The sequence below is a fragment of the Pseudophryne corroboree genome, chromosome 3 (assembly GCF_028390025.1).
Source record: "Pseudophryne corroboree isolate aPseCor3 chromosome 3, aPseCor3.hap2, whole genome shotgun sequence".
NCBI lineage: Eukaryota > Metazoa > Chordata > Amphibia > Anura > Myobatrachidae > Pseudophryne > Pseudophryne corroboree.
The window spans coordinates 83,994,381-84,019,081 of NC_086446.1; the positions used below are offsets into that span (position 1 = coordinate 83,994,381).

A 24,701-nucleotide genomic window follows, 5' to 3' on the forward strand; every position below is an offset into this window, starting at 1 on the left:
GGGGGTGGTTGAAGGATATGGGGACACACACATTGGGGCCAGGTGACGGATATGGGGACGCACATAGTAAGGATGGGTGAGGGATACGGGGACGCACATAGTGGGGATGGGTGAGGGATACGGGGACGCACATAGTGGGGATGGGTGAGGGATATGGGGACGCACATAGTGGGGATGGGTGAGGGATATGGGGACACACATACTGGGGGGTGGGTGAAGGATATGGGGACACACACATTGGGGCCAGGTGAGGGATATGAGAACGCACATAGTGGGGATGGGTGAGGAATATGGGGACGCACATAGTGGAGATGGGTGAGGGATACGGGGACGCACATAGTGGAGATGGGTGAGGGATATGGGGACACACATTCTGGGGGGTGGGTGAAGGATATGGGGACACACACATTGGGGCCAGGTGACGGATATGGGGACGCACATAGTAAGGATGGGTGAGGGATACGGGGACGCACATAGTGGGGATGGGTGAGGGATACAGGGACGCACATAGTGGGGATGGGTGAGGGATATGGGGACGCACATAGTGGGGATAGGTGAGGGATACGGGGACACACATTGGGGCCAGGTGAGGGATATGGGGATGCACATAGTGGGGATGGGTGAGGGATACGGGGACGCACATAGTGGAGATGGGTGAGGGATACGAGGACGCACATAGTGGGGATGGGTGAGGGATATGGGGACACACATTCTGGGGGGTCGGGTGAGGGACATGGGGGTACACATACAGTGGGGTGGGTGAGGGATACGGGGGGACACATAGTGGTGCCGGGTGAGGGATATGGGGGTACACGTACAGTGGGGTGGGTTAGGGACATGTGGACACATGGTGCTGCCGGGTGAGGGATATGGGGACGCACATAGTGGTGGGTGGGTGAGGGATAAGGTGAGACACATACTGGGGGCCTGTTGAGGGATGTGGGGATACACAGTGGGGGCCCGGTGAGGGATATGGGGACACACATAGTGGGGCCGGGTGAGGGATATGGGGGGACACATACTGGGGAGGGGGGTCAGGGATATGGGGACACACATACTGGGGGGGGGGGGGGGGTGAGGGATATGGGGACACACATACTGGGGGCCCGGTGAGGGATATGGGGACACACATACTGGGGGCCCGGTGAGGGATATGGGGACACACATAGTGGGGCCGGGTGAGGGATATGGGGACACACATACTGAAGGAAGGGGGGGTATGAGGGATATGGGGACACACATACTGGGGGGGGGGGGGGTGAGGGATATGGGGACACATACTGGGGGGGGGGTGAGGGATATGGAGACACACATACACAGGCTTTAGCTACAGTGATAAGTTGCTGGGGCAGCGCAGCATTGCTCACCTCAGATTGTGACTTCGCTGCACCCAGTGGAGGAGGAGCTCAGTCAGCACACAGGACGCAGCAGATCACAGCTGCAGATCCTGAATAAAGGTGCTTCCATCGGCTCCACCATCATTTCTTCTGTAGACCTGCAGCGTTGAGGAGAAAGAAAGGGGAAGGCAGAACTGCTAGAACCCGCCCTCACTCTCTGACGGCACTCGCCGCTCCCCGTTCCGCCCCCGGGCCCACACGTACTTGCTGGTGATCACTGATCACAGTCACTATGTGGTGATCGGGTTTACGTCTTCCCCTTCCCGTATGCGCTGCGCAGCGACGCCCTCCCGGTTCCCATATGGCCCGCTGCGGCTAAGCACATTCTGGGGCCGGCTCTGGCGCTGCCCACGCTATTAGCAGCACACAGCGTGCCGCTCTGCAGCTGGTGGTGGCGGCGGCGGCATGCACAGGCAGAGGAGGTTGTATGGCGCCTCTCCCATATTTGGGGGGAGCGAGCTGCCCCCTTGCCCCCCCCCCCCCCCCCATTCCGACGCCCCTGGGTGCAGGTACATGAATATATGAGTAGAACTGTTGGAGGGTAAGTAGGGGTAGTGTATGGATGGGAAAGCTGAGATTGTAGCTGGGAGAAACCCGTGAGATAGATTGGTGGTGGGGACAGGGCCGAAACTAGGATTTTTGTCACCCGGGGCAAGGCAGTAATCTGGCGCTCCCCCGCCCAGGTGTAAATATGTGTGTGTGTGTGTGTGTGTGTATGTATATATATATATATATATATATGTGTATATATGTATAAGGGATTGACGGCGGCACTCAGGAAATAAAGAACGCAGACACAGCCACTTGTTCAAACCAACGTTTCAAAGCTGGTGCTTTTTCGTCAGGGCATATATTAAAAAGGTGGAGAAAAGGGCGCCTTCTAGTGTCTAAAATATACAGTGTGAACCCAGTGTTGGTAAAAGGACACTACTTATCTGATACAGTCTTTCTTCGGTCATAAGACCAATGTAAGTATATATAAAAAAAGATAAGACAAATATATATATATATATATATATATATATATGGGATGCGGTTACGTGGCCGATGCATGGGATCCAGGTAGACAGCATACTGATGCCAGAATCTTGAAGATTGACAATGCCGCCAGGCAATACCAGTTAACAGGTGCTATTTCCACTCATGGGTTTCCATGATACCCATGGAGCAGGAACAGAACCTGTGGCAAGCGCAGCGAGCCCGCAGTGTGGCGAGCACAGCAAGCCTACAAGGGTCTTTGTTGCGCTCGCCCCCTGCTGGCATTCTGGCGTCGGTATGCTGACCGTGCACCGGCCACGTAACCCCAACCCATATATATATATATACTCCATAAGATCAAAGGGCTGGTAGCTGCTGTAAAGCTTCTTATCTAGACATTTAGCTGGACTTTGTTAGACATTTGGGCTACAGATAAAGTAAAAAAGGAAATAATATCCCATATATTACATTATATGTAAAAATAGGATTTTGGTACTTACCAGGTAAATCCTTTTCTTTGAATCCATAGGGGGCACTGGAGTACTCTTGGGGGATATGGACTGCTTCCGCAGGAACAGGGCACTGAATATTTAAATTTAGAACTCTCCACCCCTCCATATCCCAGAGTACCTCAGTGTTTTTTACTGAGCCGAACAGGAGCTAGAGAGGTTGACAATGGAGAATTACATATAACATAACGGACAACAAGAAAGTTGACACATAACGTTACTGACAACTAAACAGTTGACACCATAACCAGCACTTGATAATTTGAACCAGTCGGTGAGAGTGTGTTACCATAAGATCCCCTGAACTTACCACAAACCAGGTAAAACTGCTCTGGGTGGGCGTCCAGTGCCCCCTATGGATTCAAAGAAAAGGATTTACCTGGTGAGTACCAAAATCCTATTTTCTTTTTCATCCACTAGGGGTCACTGGAGTACTCCTGGGACGTACCAAAGCTTCCCCCGTGGGCGGGAGAGCTGTTTGGCACCTGTAACACTAGGCGGCCAAAGCTAGATGCTGATGCCGCAAACGTATGAAACTGTTAAAAGCGCACAAACGTGTGCACTGAAGACCATGTAGCCGCACGGCAAAGCTGCGTCGTAGAAGCTCCACGACCAGCTGCCCATGAAGTTCCCACAGAATGTGTGGAATGAGCTGTTACTGATGTAGGCGGCTGTAACCTAGCATGAAGGTAAGCCTGACGTATGGTCAGTTTTATCCATCTGGATAAGGTCAGCTTAGAAGCTGGCCAACCCATCTTGGCAGCATCATAGAGAACAAACAACGTATCCGTCTTACGAACAGTAGACGTTCGGGATACATAAACGCGCAGTGCGCGTACCACATCTAAAGTTCCTGAATCTCCTGTTAACACAGGAACTACTATTGGTTGATTGATGTGAAAAGATGACACTACCATTGGTAAGAAAGCGGGATTCGTCCGAAGTTCCGCTGTGTCATCATGAAACACCAAATACGGTGGCTTGCAGGACAAGGCACCCAAATCTGAAACACGCCTTGCCTAAGCTAAGGCTAGGAGCAAAATTGTTTTCCAAGTGAGAAACTTAATATCCACTTGTTGTAAGGGTTCAAATATGAAGACTGTAAGAAATCTAAAACCAGATTCAAGTCCCATGGCGCTGTAGGTGGAATGAATGGAGGCTGTACTCTTAGGACACCTTTGCAGAAAAGTGTGTACAGACGGCAATAGAGCCAATCGTCTTTGAAAGTAAATTGACAAAGCAGATACCTGCACTTTTAGTGTAGATAAACGCAGTCCTCCATCTAACCCTGTCTGTAGAAATAACAAAAGACGGAATAACTTGAAAGATGATGTCGGAAACTTCCGAGCTTCACACCAACCTATATAGGCACGCCAAATACTGTAATAATGAGCTGCCGTAACCGGCTTCCTAGCTCGTAACATGGTTGGTATAACCGAATCTGGAATGCCCTCTCTTCTTAAGAGGGCGGGCTCAACAGCCACTCCGTCAAACGCAGCCGCGCTAAATCGGGGTAAAGGAACGGACCCTGTTGTAACAGGTCCGGACGTAGTGGGAGCGGCCAAGGATCGTCTGCGAGTAGTCCGCGGAGATCCGAGAACCAAGCTCTCCGAGGCCAATGAGGCGCCACTAGTATGACTGTGACGGACTCTCTTTTGATTCGTTTTAGCAACAGAGGGAGCAGCGGAAATGGTGGAACCAGATACCCGAGGCTGTGCGGCCACGCGATTGTGAGAGCATCCACCATCGCTGCCTTTGGATCTCGCGTTCTGGACACATACTGGGGCGTTTGGTGATTGTGGCGAGATGCCATCAGGTCCACTTGAGGGTAACCCCACCTCTGGACCATGATGTGAAACACCTCTGGATTCAATGCCCATTCTCCTGGATGAAAATCCCGACGGCTGAGATAATCCGCCTCCCAGTTGTCCACTCCCGGAATGAACACTGCCGACAATATCACTTGGTGATGCTCGGCCCAATCGAGGATTCGAGCTACTTCCCGCATTGCCATGCGGCTTCTCTTTCCTCCTTGTTTGTAGATGTACGCGACTGCCGTCGCGTTGTCTGACTGCACCTGGACAGGCTGAGACCGAAGTATGTGCACCGCTTGTCGCAGCGCATTGTAAATTGCCCGGAGTTCCAGGACATTTATAGACAGCAATCTTTCGTAATCCGCCCAGAGACCCTGGAGCTGATAATTTTGAACTACAGCTCCCCAACCTCTGAGACTCGCGTCCGTCGTTAGAATTATCCAATTCCAGGCGCCGAACCGTTTCCCTGCGGTTAGATTGTGTACTTTGAGCCACCAGAGTAGAGAAACTCTGGCCCGTGGCGACAACCGCACCCTGTGGTGAATCTGCAGATGCGAGCCCGACCACTGTGCGCGCACATCCAGTTGAAAAGGACGTGAGTGAAATCTTCCGAACTGAATCGCTTCGAAAGCCGCCACCATGGTGCCTAAGAGGCAAATGCACAAATGTACCGAGACTGTGCGTGGCTTGAGCACTAATCCTACCAGATGACGAATGATCTGTACTTTCTGTTCTGGTAGGTAAATTCTCTGATTTACCGCATGGAGGATCATACCTAGGAATTGCAGTCGTTGAGACGGAATCAGATGTGATTTCTTGAAGTTGACAATCCAACCGTGCTGAACTAGTACATCGTAAGTCAGCAACGCATGTTGGACGAACATCTGTTGAGACGGAGCTTTGATGAGCAGATCGTCCAAGTACGGAACTATTATCACTACCAGGGATCTGAGATGTTTGGTGAATACCCGAGGCGCTGACGAGAGGCCAAACGGTAGAGCCTGAAACTGGTAATGGTTTTGCCGTATTGCAAACCGCAAGAACCTCTGATGAGGTGGCCAAATCGGAATGTGTAAGTACGCATCCTTGAGATCAAGCGCAATCATGAATTCCTGTGGCTCTAAACCTGCAATTACTGACCGCAGAGATTCCATCTTGAATCTGTAGTAAGTGACGTACTGATTGAGGCCCTTCAAGTTCAATATTGGCCTGACCGAGCCATCCGGCTTTGGTACCTACAAACAGACTGGAATAATAACCCTGACCTTGTTGGTGTACAGGGACCGGAATCAAAACTGCTGACTCCAGCAGGGACTGAATGGCAATTTGCAGAACCGCCCTCTTGTCGTCCGACACAGGCAGTCCGGTCTTGAAAAACCGCAGTGGCGGGAGACAGTCGAACTCTATCTTGTAACCTTTAAACACTAAATTGCGGATCCACCCATCTGTGGACGTCTGGAACCACGCCAAATGGAACGTCTGAAGGCGTGCTCCCACAATTGGAGATCCAAGATGGGCTGGGAGTCCGTCATACCACTGGCTTGTCGGTGACCTTAGCGCCTTGACGACTGGCGTTGGTTTGTTGGAAACCACGCCCTCGACCTCGTCTACCGGGCAAGGCTGGTCCTCTACCACGGCCTTGAAAGGGCTGAGGCCGAAAGGATTTGAACGCCGAGCCCGAGTATTTCCGTCTAGGTACCGTTGGAGGCAATGGTAAGAAAACCGACTTACCTCCCGTGGCCTCAGCAATCCATTTGTCCAATTCAGGACCAAACAACTTCTCGCCACCGTAAGGTAACGCCTCTATACCTCTTGTGACCTCCGCTTGCCAAGAGCGCAGCCAGAGTGCTCGTCGTGCTGTAACTAGCGACGATGAAAGGCGAGAAGTGAGCTGTCAGACGTCAGTAGAAGCTGTACATAGATAATCAGCAGCTTCCCAGATTTGATCAGCGAGAAGTATAAGGTGATCCATGTAGGACAGACTTGGGTTCTGTTATCCATACCATCAGCGCCTTAGTAACCCAAATGCCAACCAACCCAGGTCTAAGCAACACTCCTGCTGCTATATACATGGATTTTAGCATAGCTTCTATTTTGCGGTCTGAAGGGTCTTGAAGCGTAGTATCGTTGGTACTGGTATGGTTAATTTCTTAGTAAGTTTAGACACAGACGAATCCACCAATGGCGGATTCTCCCATGTAGCTGTCACAGCCTCTGGAAACGGGTAACTAGACTTAAATCTGCGAGGTATAGAAAACCGTTTATCCGGATTCTGTCGCGTTTCCAGTAACATCTTATTAAGAGATCCCGAAACAGGAAAACACATCGGAGTCCTCTGCCGTTTAGCAAAGACGACTTCATTATTTGTCAGAGGCTCCTCAGTTTCCGTAAACTTCAGAGACTGATGCACCACTCGGATGAGATTATCAATACCTGGGCTGTCAAAATCTTCACTATCTGACTGCTGGTCTTGCGCACTGAGGTCTGGCATAGAATCGTCAGAATGCAACATAGCAGAAACTGGTAAATCATAAGACAAATTAAATTTATCCCTACTACCCAAAATGGACTTGGACTTTTGGCAAGGCTGAGACCCCTCCGGTAGTTCTAGCGGTCTCACCCTAGACTCAGATCTTGCCGCTTCCAGCTCCTGTCAAGCGGCGGCCAATTCTGATTGCAATCCAGCCATGACATCCGCTAGCGTAGCCCATGGCGGGTCTGGGGATGAAACTGGTTTTGAAACCGGAGCAGAAATTGTATTCGTAGCTGAATCCACAAAACATACTGTACATGTGGTATTGTTACAGACATGGCAGGGAAACTGCTTTTTTGGTTTTGCCGGTGCCTTACTCATTATGCAGACAGACAATACAATACAATACACAAAGACAGACAACTTGCACGACTCCGTAAAATAGTACTAAGGTGTGTCTCTATATATATATATATATATATATATATATATATATATATATCTGGCCAAGAGCAGTGCACGTGGCCACTACTATATGAAACCTGATCCCAAATTCCCACTAACACCCCTGCGCCTCCGGTGGAGTAGAGCTGTAGGACAGGAACGTTCTGGAATCACAACAGGAAGACGGGAAGCATGGTTAAAATGGCCCCCATGCCTCACAGCGCAGGGTATATTTAACAAGTGCAGCAAACCCGTTAATATAGGCTTAACAGCCTATGTCATTAATGCTGTCACCCCCTTTTTGCAGCCCTCCGCTAAAGTGTATCCTTCCCCCCCTTCTGCTCCCTCCCCTGTGGCCCGTGTACCGCTGTCTGAGCGGGAGTTACCGGGGAGCGGGTCCGCGATCGGGTGCAGGGAGCCGGGGAGCGCTGTAATGGAGAGCGGTCCTGCAGCGGCGGCCGGCGGGGTCTTAGCGGCGGAGTAGCGCGGCGCTGATCGGAGCGGTAGCCGGGGCGGCCAGTTAGGAGAGGCGGGTGCGGGTGCAGCGGCGCCGGCTCTGAACATTGTCCCCACACAGCGGGGCGGCAGCGTGCGCTGACCGCCCCGTCCCCCCAGCATACCTGACTCCAGAAGCGATGGCTGTGACGGGGCCTCTATCTGTAAGCTCCGTCCAGCTGTAGCAGCAGTCTTGTGAGCTGCGTGTGGCTGTGAGGGTGCTCTTTGTGAGGACCGACACGCCATGCGCTGCTCCGTGCAGCGGCACTATCCCGGACCCACGTTTTTACAGAAACTGGGAAGGGATGTGCTTAAGTTGTAAAAATTTAAAATCAAAATCAAAAAATATTCACAAAGTGTGGCAGCCCCACACCAGCCCTGTTGCTCCGATGAGCACAGAAAAAACACTGAGGTACTCTGGGATATGGAGGGGTGGAGAGTTCTAAATTTAAATATTCAGTGCCCTGTTCCTGCGGAAGCCGTCCTTATCCCCCAAGAGTACTCCAGTGACCCCTAGTGGATGAAAAAGAAATCACACACATACATACTGTCACAAATCTAGACACATACATGCAGTTACACACCTGTATACATACAGATGGAGCCGCGCTCATCTGAGGCAGCTCCATTGCAGGTGTGCACTCCCGGACGGAGATGCTCTTCATTCAAGTGAACATATATGCATACATACATACATACATACATACATACTGTGACACACAAGCACACATGAAGATTTGTAGTCACACACCTATTCACATACAGTCACACACATGCACACATTCATACACACACGTACAGTGCCCCTTCACTGTAACACACTCACTATTTAGGCTGTGCTGTGTTCTATTGAACGGCCGATATATCGTGGGTATGTCGGCCAGTGTGTACGGGCGATAAGTCTGTGAACTCCGTCGTTCACAGACATATCATGTTGGTCCCGCAGCACAGCCGACGGCCAATATATCTACCGACACATTGGCGCATCGCTGTGTGTGTACCCGTACACATGCTGCGGCAGCTGGCGGTGATTGGCAGCCGACCTGGGCGGGCGTGTGTAACATACCCGCCCATTTCATGACGTCAGTCTCCGACGGATCGGGCAGTGTGTATGCACAGCACACTGCCCGATCCGTCCATAGATATATCTGCCGATCAATTGATCAGCAGATATATCTATCAGTGTGTACCCACCATAAGGGACCTGTGCGTATCGGGACTCGGAGGGGGTGTTAGGTGGATCAAAGTGACTGTTCCGGCGCCCCTCCTATCCGGCGCCCAGGTCACATGCCCCTCTAGCCCCCCCCCTAGTTGTGGCCATGGTGGGGATGATGGTGTGATAACAATATTGGATGTGTGTTCATAGGTGAACTAAAGAGTATAATGTGCTGGATATGGACACAAGTAAATGGACAAGATTATGTGTAGAAAAGTGAGGCTGCACTAATAATATGACCAGCAGGTAAAGGGCCGGGAATAGCGAATGCAAGGAAAAAATAAGATTTTACTTACCGGTAAATCTATTTCTCGTAGTCCGTAGTGGATGCTGGGGACTCCGTAAGGACCTTGGGGAATAAACGGGCTCCGCATGAGACAGGGCACTTTAAGAAAGAATTAGGAATACTGGTGTGCACTGGCTCCTCCCTCTATGTCCCTCCTCCAGACCTCAGTTAAGGAAACTGTGCCCGGAAGAGCTGACAGTACAAGGAAAGGATTTTGGAATCCAGGGTAAGACTCATACCAGCCACACCAATCACACCGTACAACTCGTGATAAACTTACCCAGTTAACAGTATGAACAACAACAGAGCATCAGATAACCCTGATGCAACCATAACATAACCCTTATTTAAGCAATAACTATATACAAGTATTGCAGAAGAAGTCCGCACTTGGGACGGGCGCCCAGCATCCACTACGGACTACGAGAAATAGATTTACCGGTAAGTAAAATCTTATTTTCTCTAACGTCCTAGTGGATGCTGGGGACTCCGTAAGGACCATGGGAATTATACCAAAGCTACCAAACGGGCGGGAGAGTGCGGATGACTCTGCAGCACCGAATGAGCAAACACAAGGTCCTCCTCAGCCAGGGTATCAAACTTGTAGAACTTTGCAAAAGTGTTTGAACCCGACCAAGTAGCTGCTCGGCAAAGCTGTAATGCCGAGACCCCTCGGGCAGCCGCCCAAGAAGAGCCCACCTTCCTTGTGGAATGGGCTTTTACTGATTTTGGAGGCGGCAATCCAGCCGCAGAATGAGCCTGCTGAATCGTGTTACAGATCCAGCGAGCAATAGTTTGCTTTGAAGCAGGAGCACCCATCTTGTTGGACGCATACAGGATAAACAGCGACTCAGTTTTCCTGACTCCAGCCGTTCTGGCTACATAAACCTTCAAAGCCCTGACTACATCTAGTAACTTGGCATCCTCCAAGTCACGAGTAGCCGCAGGCACCACAATAGGTTGGTTCATATGAAAAGATGACACCACTTTTGGCAGAAATTGCGGACGAGTCCGTAATTCTGCCCTGTCCATATGGAAAACCAGATAGGGGCTTTTATGTGACAAAAGCCGCCAATTCTGAAACTTTTTATGCAAGGAAGTTACATTATCATTTAAAACCTTCCACATATCCATCCAATCGGGTGTCTGCGCCATCGGCGGCGATCCCACATTCATTTGTACCTGCTCTGTTCCACATAGCCTTCCTCGTCAAACATGTCGACACAAGCGTACCGACACACCACACACACAGGGGATGCTCTATTTGAGGACAGAACCCCCACAAGGCCTTTTGGAGAGACGGAGAGAGAGTATGCCAGCACACACCCCAGCGCTATATGACCCTGGAATTACACAGTAACTAAGTGTTTACCCAGTAGCTGCTGTATATACTGATTTTGCGCTAAATTTATGTGCCCCCCCCCTCTCTTTTTACCCTCTTTCTACCGTGAATCTGCAGGGGAGAGCCTGGGGAGCTTCCTCTCAGCGGAGCTGTGGAGAGAAAATGGCGCTGGTGAGTGCTGAGGATGAAGCCCCGCCCCCTCAGCGGCGGGCTTCTGTCCCGCGATTTTGTGTAAAATAATGGCGGGGGCTCATGCATATATACAATGCCCAACTTAATATATGCTGCTTTTTGCCAAGAGGTTCTCAATTGCTGCCCAGGGCGCCCCCCCCTGCGCCCTGCACCCTACAGTGACCGGAGTGTGTGGGTTTAATGTGGGAGCAATGGCGCACAGCTGCAGTGCGGTGCGCTACCTCATATGAAGACTGGAGTCTTCTGCCGCCGCTTTTGATGTCTTCTTGCTTCTCACGCCGGCTTCTGGCTCTGCAAGGGGGACGGCGGCGCGGCTCCGGGATCGGACGACCAAGGGTGCGTTCCTGTGTTCGATCCCTCTGGTGCTAATGGTGTCCAGTAGCCTAAGAAGCATGACCTATCCGCAGTTAGTAGGGCTGCTTCTCTCCCCTCAGTCCCACGTAGCAGAGAGTCTGTTGCCAGCAGATCTCTCTGAAAATAAAAAATCCTAACAAAATACGTTCTATTTAGCAAGCTCAGGAGAGCTCACTAAGATGCACCCAGCTCGTCCGGGCACAGATTCAAACTGAGGTCTGGAGGATGGACATAGAGGGAGGAGCCAGTGCACACCAGTATTCCTAATTCTTTCTTAAAGTGCCCTGTCTCCTGCGGAGCCCGTCTATTCTCCATGGTCCTTACGGAGTCCCCAGCATCCACTAGGACGTTAGAGAAACATTGTAAATAGATAGAAGTATAGCTACATAGTGGGGGAATGTAATCAAACAATAAGAGTGGAAACTGTGTAAGTTGTCTACTGTGTGCTGTAGGGAGTGTCCTGAATGCATTTCACCTTCAGTTTGAGGCTTCCTAGTGGGTTCTCTTTCAAGACTGATGTGTTCTTTATATTTTTGTGGGGTTTTCAGGGTGCAGTAGAAAATATAAAGAGAGAAAAAGAGATGTATGTGATGAGAGATCAGCTGTGGAAGGAGGAGGAAGTCCCTACAGATATCAGCACAGGTGAGTAACAGAGTCACATATTCTCCTGTCTGTGTATGGGGTACTCTGTAATAATTTCAGTTTCTTCATCTTATTGGTGTATTAAATTCTAAGCAATTTCCACAAAGTGCCGCCTGAACGCCATAAAGAATGCTGGCACCTTAGCGGTCACCAACATCGCACATTTTCCCTCACACCCCATAGAGATGTGCCGGAAAATGCAATATTACTCTACCATGCCTTTACTCTACTCTACCTCAACATGTCTATACAAACTGCTGCACAGGCGCATAGAGAACCCCACACTCATCATTGTACAAAAACTCACCTCCAGTCTCTGTGTTTAGTTGCTCTGAACTGTTGCCCTGTATCTGCTGATCTGTCTCTGTGTCTTGCTCTGCATTAAGCTGGGTCAACACTTGTCCAGTCCTCGGCAGATCAGACTGTTTATGCAATCCTTCTGCAGACCTGCTCGCAGATTCTATATCCAATCCTCTCTTGTCCAATTTTTTATGCAGATCAATTTGTGTCTGCTGAAACATTCTGCTGAAAAAATATAATTTCTCATACGTCCTAGAGGATGCTGGGGTCCACTTCATGACCATGGGGTATAGACGGTTCCGCAGGAGCCATGGGCACTTTAAGACTTTTCAAAGGGTGTGAACTGGCTCCTCCCTCTATGCCCCTCCTCCAGACCTCAGTTTTAGAAATGTGCCCATGCAGACTGGATGCACTCCAGGGGAGCTCTACTGAGTTTCTCTGAAAGACATGTTAGGTTTTTTATTTTCAGGGAGAACTGCTGGTAACAGTCTCCCACCATTATCTCCTGAAGGGTACTGAACGCTAGCCGTGTCTAGATGCTCACTCCCACAGCGCGCCGTCACCCTCCTCACAGAGCCAGAAGTCAGAAGACAGGCGAGTGTTAGAAGATGATTCTTCAATCAAGATAGTGATGGCTAAAGGTACAGCACGGCTGGCGGGAGCGCAGGGCGCCATTGCTGCCCATACATACACAGGCACTGCAGGGCGCGGGGGGGCGCCCTGGGCAGCAAATAACCTTGTAAACTGGCTTACAGGGGACATAAGATGCCATGGCACAGCCCTACCCCCGCCAGTATAAATATTATGTGAAAAATCTCTGTGGGGAAACGCGCCATTGCGGGGGTGGAGCTTCCTCCTCAGTCAGCCAACACACTGCTCAGCGCCATTTTCTCTCTCTCCTCAGCTGCAGAGACAACGCTGGTCCTCCTCCACTACTGAATACAAGTATCAGGGTGCAAAATAAGGGGGGCTCAGTGAATTTGGTGCTTTACAGGGTGTATTTACATTATAAAAAGCGCTTGTGTCAGTGGGCATTTTGTGTTCACAGACATTGTGTACTGGCGCTGGGGTTGTGAACTGGCTGCTCCTAACTGTGTCCTTCTGACAGATTTTACTGTGGGTCTGTCCCCTATAAGTCCCAGAGTGTCTGTGGTGGTGTGTGTGCACGAGTGGGACATGTCTGAGGCAGGGAGTTCCTCCCCTGAGGAAGCCATTTTAGGGACACAGAGTTGTAATGTGGTGGCGCTGCCGGCACACCAAGAGCCTGCATGGGTGAAAGAAATACGTGATAGTGTGCATCATATCAATAGGAGATTAGATAAGTCTGAATCTCAAGGCAGAATGCTGGAAAAAATCTGTGGAAGATGTGATTTTTCAATGTTCTGTTCTCCCATCCGCAGGCGACCCCTCTGGGTCACATAAAAGACCGTTTGCAAATATTGTAAATACTGATACCGACACGGACTCTGATTCCTGTGTCGACGATAGTGACTCCAGGGAAGTAGATCATAAATTGGCGAAAAATGTACAATATATGATTGTGGCTATAAGGGAAGTTTTGGAAGTTACTGAAGCCCCTCCTGTACCTCGGGAGAAAGCCTATTTCTATAAAGAAAATAAATCTAAGGTTGTTTTCCCTCCTTCCCACGAGTTAAATACTCTCTTTGAAGGGGTGTGGGTGAATCCTGAAAATAAATTTCGCATTCCCAAAAGGATTCAGATGGCTTATCCCTTTCCTTTAGAGGACAGAAAAAAATGGGAGTCACCCCCGGTGTTAGACAGTGCCCTGTCTAGATTGACAAAGAAGGTGATTCTCCCTGCACCTGGGACGGCTTCGCTAAAGGAGCCGGCAGACCGCAAAATGGAGACTACATTAAAATCCATTTATGTTGCCAATGGTACGCTGCTCAGACCCACAATTGCTTGCGCATGGGTGAGTCATGCTATTGAAAAATGTTTAGATAACTTGTCATCAGAAATTGACACGATTGATAAAGATGAGATACTCCTTAAGTTAGGATGAAGGATATTGGACTCTTGGGTTCAACAGCCGCTACCATGGCAGTATTGTTGTGGATTCGCCAGTGGAACGCGGATGCAGATTCCAAAAAGAATATGGAGGCTCTCCCATATAAAGGTGAGGCCTTATTTGGTGATGGGCTGGATGCATTAGTCTCGGCGGCTACCGCAGGTAAGTTAACATTTTTGCTTTATGCCCCTGCACTGGCAAAAAAGATACATCCCTCTCACATGCAGTCCTTTCGGCCCAACAAATACAAAAAGGCCAAAGGTTCCCCCTTCTTTGCAGGTTGGGGAAGGGGAAAAGGAAAGAAGTCCGCAGCGTCTCCCGGATCCCAGGAGCAGAAGTCAACCCCTTCTTCTGCCAAATCTACAGCATGACGCTGGGGCTCCCTTGCGGGAGGCCGCTCGGGTGGGGGCACATCTGAAACTGTTCAGTCAAGGTTGGATTCAATCTGGCCTGGACCCATGGGTCTTACAAATAGTATCCCAGGGGGGTACAACCTGGAGTTTCAAGATGTTCCCCCATGCCGATTTTTCATATCGACCTTGCCAGCTTCTCTTCCAGAAAGAGTGGCAGTAACAAATGCAATTCAAAAGTTATGTCAGGATCAGGTCATAGTCCTGGTACCCTTGTCACAACAAGGAGAGGGGTTTTATTCAAGCCTCTTAGTAGTTCCGAAGCCGGACGGCTCGGTCAGACCAATTTTAAACCTAAAGGATCTGAATCTCTACTTGAAAAGGTTCAAGTTCAAAATGGAATCACTGAGGGCAGTGATTTCCAGTCTGGAGGAAGGGAACTTCATGGTGTCTGTAGACATAAAGGATGCTTACCTGCATGTTCCCATTTATCCTCTTCACCAGGCTTATCTGAGATTTGCGGTTCAGGATTGCCATTACCAGTTCCAGACATTGCCTTTCGGTCTCTCCACGGCGCCGAGGGTATTCACCAAGGTGATGGCGGAGATGATGGTCCTCCTTCGTCAAAAAGGAGTCAATATAATTCCTTATCTGGACGATCTCCTGATAAAAACGAGATCCAGGGAGCAGTTGCTGCAGAACATCACACTCTCTCTGTCCATACTCCAACAACATTGGTGGATCATAAATTTTCCAAAGTCTCAGTTGGAACCGACAACGAGATTGTCCTTTCTCGGGATGATACTGGACACAGAAGTTCAGAGAGTATTTCTTCCAGTGGAAAAGGCTCTGGAAATCCAGAGAATGGTCAAACAGATACCCAAAACCAACCAGTGTGTCGATCCATCAGTGCATTCGGTTGTTGGGGAAGATGGTGGCGGCCTACGAGGCCATACAGTTTGGCAGATTCCATGCCAGAGTATTCCAATGGGACCTGTTGGACAAGTGGTCCGGATCCCACCTACACATGCACCGGATGATAATCCTGTCGTCAAAAACCAGGATTTCGCTCCTGTGGTGGCTACACAGTTCTCACCTATTGGAGGGACGCAGGTTCGGGATTAAGGACTGGGTCCTGGTAACCATGGATGCAAGTCTCCGAGGCTGGGGAGCTGTCACTCAGGGGGAAAGCTTCCAAGGAAAATGATCAACTCAAGAGGACTGCCTTCACATAAACGTGCTGGAGTTGAGAGCCATTTACAACGGCCTTCTACAAGCGGTACATCTGCTTCAAGATCATCACGTGCAGATCCAGTCGGACAGTGTAACAGCAGTCTCGTACATAAACAGGCAAGGCGGAACGAAAAGCAGAGCAGCAATGGCAGAGGTGTCAAGGATTCTCCTCTCGGCAGAAAGACATGTCAGAGCTCTGTCTGCGATTTTCATTCCGGGAGTGGACAACTGGGAAGCAGACTTCCTCAGCAGACACGATCTCCATCCAGGAGAGTGGGTCCTCCACCAAGAAGTCTTCGCAGAGGTGACAAGTCTCTGTGGCGTTCCTCAAGTAGACGTGATGGCATCTCGTCTCAACAAGAAGCTTCAGAGATATTGTTCCAGGTCGAGAGACCCTCAAGCAATAGCAGTGGATGCACTGGTGGCCCAGTGGATATTCCGGTCGGTGTATGTCTTCCCTCCACTTCCGCTGATCCCAAAAGTTCTCAGGATAATAAGAAGAACAAGAGTTCGAGCAATCTTCATTGCCCCAGACTGGCCAAGGAGGGCTTGGTACCCAGATCTTCAGGAGTTGCTCATAGAAGATCCTCGGCCTCTTCTTCTTCGTGAGGACCTGCTACAGCAGGGGCCGTGTGTGTATCAAGACTTACCGCGGCTACTTTTGACGGCATGGCTGTTGAGCGCCGGATCCTAGCCCGAAAGGGTATTCCCAAGGAAGTCATTCCCACTATTATTCAGGCCAGGAAGGGAGTAACGTCTAAACATTACCACCGTATTTGGAGAAAATACATATCTTGGTTGTGTATCCAAGAAAGCTCCTACGGAAGAGTTTGAGTTGGGACGTTTTCTCCATTTTCTGCAGGCTGGTGTGGATGCGGGCCTTAGGTTGGGGTCAATCAAGGTCCAGATTTCGGCCTTATCAGTATTCTTTCAAAGACAATTGGCTTCTCTTCCAGAAGTTCAGACCTTCGTGAAAAGGGTTCTGCACATCCAGCCTCCATTTGTGCCTCCAGTGGCAATATGGGACCTAAATGTGGTGTTGCAGTTCCTTCAATTGAGTTGGTTTGAACCTCTCCAGGAGATAGAGTTGAAGTTTCTCACTTGGAAAGTGGTGATGCTTTTGGCCTTGGCATCCGCAAGACGGGTGTCTGAATTGGGGACCTTGTCTCACAAGAGCCCTTACCTGATCTTCCATGAGGATAGGGCGGAGTTGAGAACTCGTCAACATCTTCTTCCAAAGGTGGTTTCATCTTTCCACATAAACCAACCAATTGTGTTGCCAGTGGCTACTGACACGTTCACTGAATCAAAGTCTCTAGATGTGGTTAGGGCTTTGAAGATTTATGTCGCTAGAAGAGCTCGGATACGGAAAACAGAGGCTCTGTTTGTCCTGTGTGCTCCCAACAAGATTGGGTGTCCTGCTTCCTAGCAGACTATTGCGCTGGATCAGCACGCTCATTCTACGGCTGGCTTGCCGTTACCGACGTCGGTGAAGGCCCATTCTACCAGGAAGGTGGGCTCGTCCTGGGCGGCTGCCCGAGGGGTCTCGGCTTTGCAACTTTGCCGAGCAGCTACTTGGTTAGGGTTAGGTCAAACACCTTTGCTAAATTTTATAAGTTTGACACTTTGGCCGATGAGGACCTAAAGTTTGGTCAATCGGTGCCGCACTCTCCCGCCCGTACTGGAGCTTTGGTATAAACCCCATGGTCATGAAGTGGACCCCAGCATCCTCTAGGACGTATCAGAAAACAGGATTTTAATACCTACCGGTAAATCCTTTTCTCCTAGTCCGTAGAGGATGCTGCGCGCCCGACCCAGTGCGTACTTTACCTGCAGTTTTGTTTATTAGAGTTACACAAGTTGTGTTATCTTAGTTTTCAGCATGTTGCTGTAATTGGTTCATGCCTGTTGGCGTGTGTTCTGTTGATTGCCATGTTGTGCGGCATGGTTGAGGTACGAGCTGGTATGAATCTCACCATTAGTACTAAAGTAAATCCTTTCCTCGAAATGTCCGTCTCCCTGGGCACAGTTCCTATAACTGAGGTCTGGAGGAGGGGCATAGATGGAGGAGCCAGTTCACACCCTTTGAAAAGTCTTAAATTGCCCATGACTCCTGCGGAACCGTCTATACCCCATGGTCATGAAGTGGACCCCAGCATCCTCTACGGACTAGGAGAAAAGGATTTACCGGTAGGTATTATTAAAATCCTGTTTTTGGGTGGGGGAAGGGGAATTTATTAATGAGGTATTTAATTAATTATAATGGTGAAGAGATGGGGACACCATTTTAATGTTCCTCCCAAAAAATAACCAAATGTGGGGGGCCCCTGCGGCATAGCCAGGCTCTGGCTCTTTGAAATGTGTCTGATCCAAAAAATGCGGGGAACGGAACATTGCGTGTAGGGTTCCCCTATATTTAATGAACCAGCACCAGGCTCTTGGAGACGACCCTGGTTCTAAAAATAGAAACAAGTAGAGGTCCCCCAAATTTTTAGAACCAGCCCTGGGCTTCACTAGCAGGGGTGTGATGCCACACCTGGGGGGAACGGACACTTTTTGGCGAAGCATTAACCCCCTAACTAGTCAGCCCAGGCCAGGTATTCCTGGGGAAGTGGGGACCACCTCAATAAGTGGGGACCTCTCCAGGGCCCCCAAGGCCAGGGCTGAAGCCCAGGGCTATAGCTGGCATCTCTTGGCTGTGGGTGCAGAGTTGATTAGTGCATTAGTGAAAGATAGAATAATATTCTCTTTTACAGTCGGACTATAGGTCCCAGGACACCTCCCCTGCATGCTGGTACTTGGAGAACCACAAGTACCAGCAGGTGAGGCATTACGGGCTCGCTTGTACCTATAGTCCCCCTGTAAAACAGTATTAAAATAAAAAACAGGACACCAAATGTTTTCATATTTTATTAGCCAGTACCTTCACCTGGAGGGCGGCGGCCTTTAAGCTCTTTTACATGAGCGCCGCCCATCCAAGGACTTCCCCCAGCATCTTCACCTGGAGCCCTGCGGCCTTTAAGCTTTTTTACATGGCCTCCGTCCATCCAGGACTTCTATGGGGTCTTCTATTTTCAGGTGCTCTTCATCGCTCCTCTTCCACCATCTGACTGACACCCGCTGCCTCATGTTGGCTAATATTAGCCGGTACTAGGTGATGGGGCGATGGTGCGGCTCATTGCGATTTGCTTGATTGGTCCCTGCACCATTTATGAAATTGAAAGCCACTATTAAGCACGCCACCTGCTGCTAACCTCTGCACAGGTAAAATCCACAGTCCTGTCACCATACCCTCACCACTTTCCGCCATCTCCCGGCATGCTCTCCACCGCCTCAACGCTGAGTCCCGCAGCAGCGGCGGACAGTGTTGGGATCCCGCACCATCACCAAGCTGATAGTGTGCTGGGTTGCTAAGGTCAGAGATCGGTTGCCTGCTCCGGTCTCAGCAGCCTACACACTACATCAGTTGGCTGGTCAACGGTTGGGTCTCCTGGTTTTTAACTATGCTTGTCCAATGTCTGGAAAACTGGTCGGTCAGGAGTCGGCTCTCTCCGGAGGATTAGAAAAGTGTCTATTCAGCTTTATGCTTCCTTTCACTTTCTGCTGTCGTCTATCTGTGACCTGCTCAATTCTCCTTTCTACTAATACTTGGTTAAGTCTTGGGGCTTTGATTTTTTAAATTGGTGCACAAAGTTGTACAGGCAAGTCAACTTACACAACTTCTACTACCCTATATCCGCCACAGCAGTTGTCTAAACATTTCTGATTGTGCACTGTGGAGTCAGTGTTTTTACTTATCACCACTCTGAGGGCCATAGTCTACATATCACCACTCTGAGGGCCATAGTCTACTTATCACCACTCTGAGGGCCATAGTCTTACTAGTATTGCATATTGTAAACAAAAACATTCCCAAAGTTAAGTTTGATGTAAAATTTTTATCAAAATTGGAGAGGATTAGGTGGGGTGATCTTCAGATTGGTCCACTTGACATTGAATAACCCAGAGGCTACTTCATGCGGATCTCTATATGTCCAACTGGAGAAATCCATGGACCGGATGTGCTACTAATTTAACCCAAGCCTACCCTGCTTCCTTGACACCATTTGTGAATGGCTGGCCACGTTACCAGTGGTTTAAAATGATTGTGTTCTCTGTATGACATATATATTTCTCTTACGTCCTAGAGGATGCTGGGGACTCCAAAAGGACCATGGGGTATAGACGGATCCGCAGGAGCTTGGGCACACTATAAAGACTTAAACTGGGTGTGAACTGGCTCCTCCCTCTATGCCCCTCCTCCAGACCTCCGTTAGACTTTGTGCCCAGGAGTGACTGGATGCACACTAGGGGAGCTCTACTGAGTTTCTCTAGAAAGTCTTTTGTTAGGTTTTTTATTTTCAGGGAGACCTGCTGGCTACAGGCTCCCTGAATCGTGGGAGTGAGGGGAGAGTAGTCAGACCTATTTCTGCTTAGTTAAGGGCTCTGCTTCTTAGGCTACTGGACACCATTAGCTCCAGAGGGTTCGATCACTTGGTTCGCCTAGCTGCTTGTTCCCGGAGCCGCGCCGTCACCCCCCTCACAAAAGCCGGAAGAAAGAAGCCGGGTGAGTATTGGAAGAAAAGAAGACTTCAGTGACGGCAGAAGACTTCAGTAACGGAGGTTACCGCAGCGGTAGCGCTGCGCTCCATGCTCCCACACACCAACGGCTCTTGCAGGGTTGCAGGGCGCTGGGGGGGGAGCGCCCTGGGCGGCATGTTGCTGAGGTTTAGATCGCTGGCGGGGGGACATATTTAGGTGCCCGGACACCGGGTATGTTCACCCCGCCAGTGTGCCGCAAAACGGAGGGAGCAGCAGCGGTAGCGCTGCGTTCCCTGCTCCCACACACCATTGGCTCTTGCAGGGTGCAGGGCGCTGGGGGGGAGCACCCTGGGCGGCATGTTGCCGAGTTTGGATCGCTGGCGGGGGGACATATTTAGAGGCTCGGACGCCGGGTATGTTCATTCCGCCAGTGTACCGCAGCGATCGCGCTGCGCGCCATTGCTCCCACACACCAACGACTTACGAGGGTGCAGGGCGCAGGGGGGGAGGGGCGCCCTGTGCAGCGATATCTATATTGTTTATATACAGGGGGTTATAGGCTGTATATAGATCCCCCCCCCAGCTCAATATATGATATATATATATATATATTTGTTTGAGCGTGCTTTAGCGCGCCGAGAACGGGCGGAGCTTAGCCCTTACAACGGAGTCAGCGCCATTTTCTTCAGCTCCCCGCCAAGGCTTGCTTTATAGTACGAAGGAGGGGGGGCACACTGTTTTTTAGTGCTATATGGGAGATATATAGCATTATGTTTAATAATGGACGCATAATCCTTGTTGTGATACATGAATTTCAGTGTTTTCCTGTCTGTTTACCCACTATCGGTTAGTCGACATGTGTGAGGGCTTTGTCACAAGCTGCTGTGGGGATAACTGTCGGCATCGCCGACGCATGTCGGTACTTGATTCGGAAAATTAAGTATTAGCAGGTTGGTGTTTGTGTGCTTTAAAAAGGAAACACGCTATGGGAGACACAGTTGTTTGTGGGTGCCCTGTCGGCATCAACGGTATTTACTGGGTAAAAAAAGTAACAGGCTGTTATTGCCTTGTACCTGTATATATATTTATAGGTATATGTAGGGGGAGTGTTATTGAATTTATATATGCTTCCCTCAGACCCCTCGGGGTTCCAAGATTGTTATTTTTTGCCTGCTTACTATTCCCTGCTGTCGACATCTACTAAGTTTCTGTCGACCATAACGTTCCTGGTAGATCCACATCTGGGGCATGTCAGCACATTCAGAACACATTACTGTCACTAGGGACCTAACGGGTCTGGACAATCCACTTATGTATATGATAGATAGATATGTATATATATATATATATGCATAGTTAGGATGTGTGTGTTATATGGTGTATTACATTATGTATATCCATGAATGCTGAAATAATAGTATTTCTTCTCATGTGCTGGTCGCTCTCTTGATTAAGCTCTAGTTCGGCCATGACGAGTTGGTATTCGAGCCTCTCAAGGAGTCCGAAGGTTTATTCTCTTCCCGACGCGGAGAGAACATTGTGGCAGTCAACTCCTGGTCGACGCGGAGCCCGGTCACAGAGGATCATACACAGGAAGCTAAGTGATATTTTATTTCTATACTTATTTGTACTGCATGTACATGGGGGAGTGTTATGTTCGGAGAGGCATCCAATAGAATTACCCTACAGAGATTGGGTAAGGTTGCTTATGTTGATTATATTCTATAACATTGCAGCTGGTTGCCGAGTGACGGCAGGAGGTGTGGCCGGGAAAATGCTGAGGATGTCTCCGAGAGATACTAAAGGGGTCGGTATACAGCTGTTTGCGATACCTCAGTTCAGTCAAGCTCAGCGGATACCACTGGTAAGTCTAACTTCGTGAGTTAGACTCCTTCGCAACGGTTGGGGACGCATTCTTTTGTGGGATGCAGTCGTTTTGATCGTTCGATACCGTTCCTTTTTCCTTTTCTGTGCAGACAGTGGAAGCTGAAAAGGTAAGAATTCTGCAGCCTTGTTTGGTTCGCAGAAGCGAATCTTGTTTTCTGTTTCTAGCACATCCACCACAGGTCGCTGAGTCTATCTGGCTGGATTCCACCCGGTGGGGACTCGTCGACTAATTTTCAGTTAGTCCGGGAATTGATTAGGACCTGTGAGTTGATTATAGAATCCAAAGGGGGACATTCTGAGTTACAAATGTTTCCCGTCATTATTTTTCTAATAGATCTTGCCGTTTCCCCTCTGGAAGGGGAGGTAGTACGCAACGCCATACAGAGGTGCGTCAGGTTCAGGGCATTGTCCTGCTGTCCCTGTAAAAAAAAAAAAAAAAATCTAAGAGGTTTCAATGCGTTGTTCTCCGCATTCGGATTACCTGGGTGGATATCCAGGATTGTCTTTGCCATTTCACTGGTGCGATGGCAGTATGATGGTTTTCTTTCAATAGTAAGAGCCATTGTTATTCTGTTCTGAGACGCTCTCCTGATTAAGGCGAGGTCAAGAAACAAGTGGTGCAAATCGTTGTTTCTCTCTGACTGTTCTTCAACACAGGGAACGACGCAGAGTTCGGAGGTGGGTGTCAGAGTAGATACTGACCGGTTGAGGTTCTGTGTTTTTTCCTGTGGAAAGAGGTCTGAGGATCCAGAGTCGGATCAGATTGGTTGTGACAATCCATCAATAGGTTCTGTTAATGAAGCAGGTGGGTGCGGCCTAAGAGGCTTTGTTTGGTGAGCAGGTCGAATGCCAGAGTGGTTTCCGAGGGGCCAGTTGGAAATGTGGTCCGGGTCTTACCTACACATGCACCGGAATTTAGTCCTAATGGCCGGGACTTCGCTCCTGTGGTGTATGCTCGGTTCTCACCTTCTAGAGGGATGAAAGTTCGGGATCCAGGAGTAGGTCCTGGTGTCCATGCATGCAGATATCCGAGGTTGGGGAGCTGTCCTGACAAGGGGCGTATTTCCAGTGGAAAACGGTCAAGCTGTGAAGCTTGTCTGCAATAAACTTTCTTGATTTAAGTAAACGCTTTATTAGCGGGCTTCGTTCCGGAGGCAAACGACAGAGAAATAAATTTCCTCTGCAGACGCAATCTCCTTCCGGGAGAAATACAGCCGTCATCGCGAAGTTTTCACTGAAGTGACAAGTCTTGGAGGAGTGCCTCAATTGGACATGTTGGCGCCTCGCCTCAATGAGAGGCCTCGGGGATATTGTTCCAGGTCAAGGGACACGCAAGCTATAGCAGGGGATGCCCTCGTGACACCTTGGGTGTTTTCAGTCGGTCTTTGGGTCCCCTCCGTTTTCACTCTTTCTGAAGGTGATAAACGTAAGAAGAACAAAGGTTCATGCGATCCTCTTTGCTCCGGTCTAGCCAAGGAGGGCTTGGTATCCAGTTTTTCATGGTTTACTCATAGTAGATCCTTGGCCTCCTCCTCTACCTGAGGAACTGTTACAGCAAGTTCCGGGCGTGTATCAAGACTTACCGCGGCTGAGTTTGATGGTGTGGCGGTTGATTGCCATATCCTAGCCGAGAGGGTATTCCCGGTGAGGTCATTTCCACGCTTCTTTAGGCTAGAAAAGAAGTAACGGCAAAGTTTTACCACTGTAGTTGGCGTATATAAATGTGTCTTGGTATGCATCCTAGAAGACTCCTACGGAAGTCTTTCAGCTGGGTCGTTCTGCTCCACTCTTTGCAAGCAGGGGTGGCTACAGGCCTAGAGTTCAGCTACTTTTCAGAGCAGTTTTGGCTTTATAGATTTTCTTTAAAAAAAAAAAAAGAGCATTGGCCACCTCTCTGGAAGTTCAGGCTTTCGTGAAAGGAGTACTGCACATCCAACCTTCATTTGTGCACCATTGGCACCGTGGACTCTTGACATGGTGTTGCGTTTCTTGTGTCACACTGATTGGAACCTTTATAAAAGGTTGTGTAAAAAATTTCTCTCTTGTAGAGTGGTCTTGTGATGGACTTTGGCGTCCGCAAGGCGGTGTTGGAAGTGGCGGCTTTGTCTCACATGAGCCCCTGTTGGCTCTTTCATGTGGATAAAGCGGAATTGAGAACTCGGATAATAGTTCTGCCAAA

General features: G+C 49.5%; 2 protein-coding genes across 4 annotated transcripts in view; one reads left to right on the forward strand and one right to left on the reverse strand.

Annotated features, from left to right (window-relative positions):
• LOC135057040 (oocyte zinc finger protein XlCOF6-like) overlaps window positions 1-24,701 on the reverse strand; it is a 189,144-nt gene that overhangs the window by 52,831 nt on the left and 111,612 nt on the right. The window lies entirely within an intron of this gene.
• The window catches only part of LOC135057054 (zinc finger protein OZF-like), a 70,207-nt gene that overhangs the window by 41,963 nt on the left and 3,543 nt on the right, over window positions 1-24,701 (forward strand). For 2 of the 3 annotated variants that reach the window (XM_063962937.1, XM_063962935.1), the window contains exon 6: window positions 12,049-12,142. The exons of the other annotated variant lie outside the window; for it this stretch is intronic. In XM_063962937.1, the coding sequence (XP_063819007.1) occupies window positions 12,049-12,142 (94 nt within the window). The remainder of the gene's footprint in view (window positions 1-12,048; window positions 12,143-24,701) is intronic. 3 annotated transcript variants of the gene reach the window in all.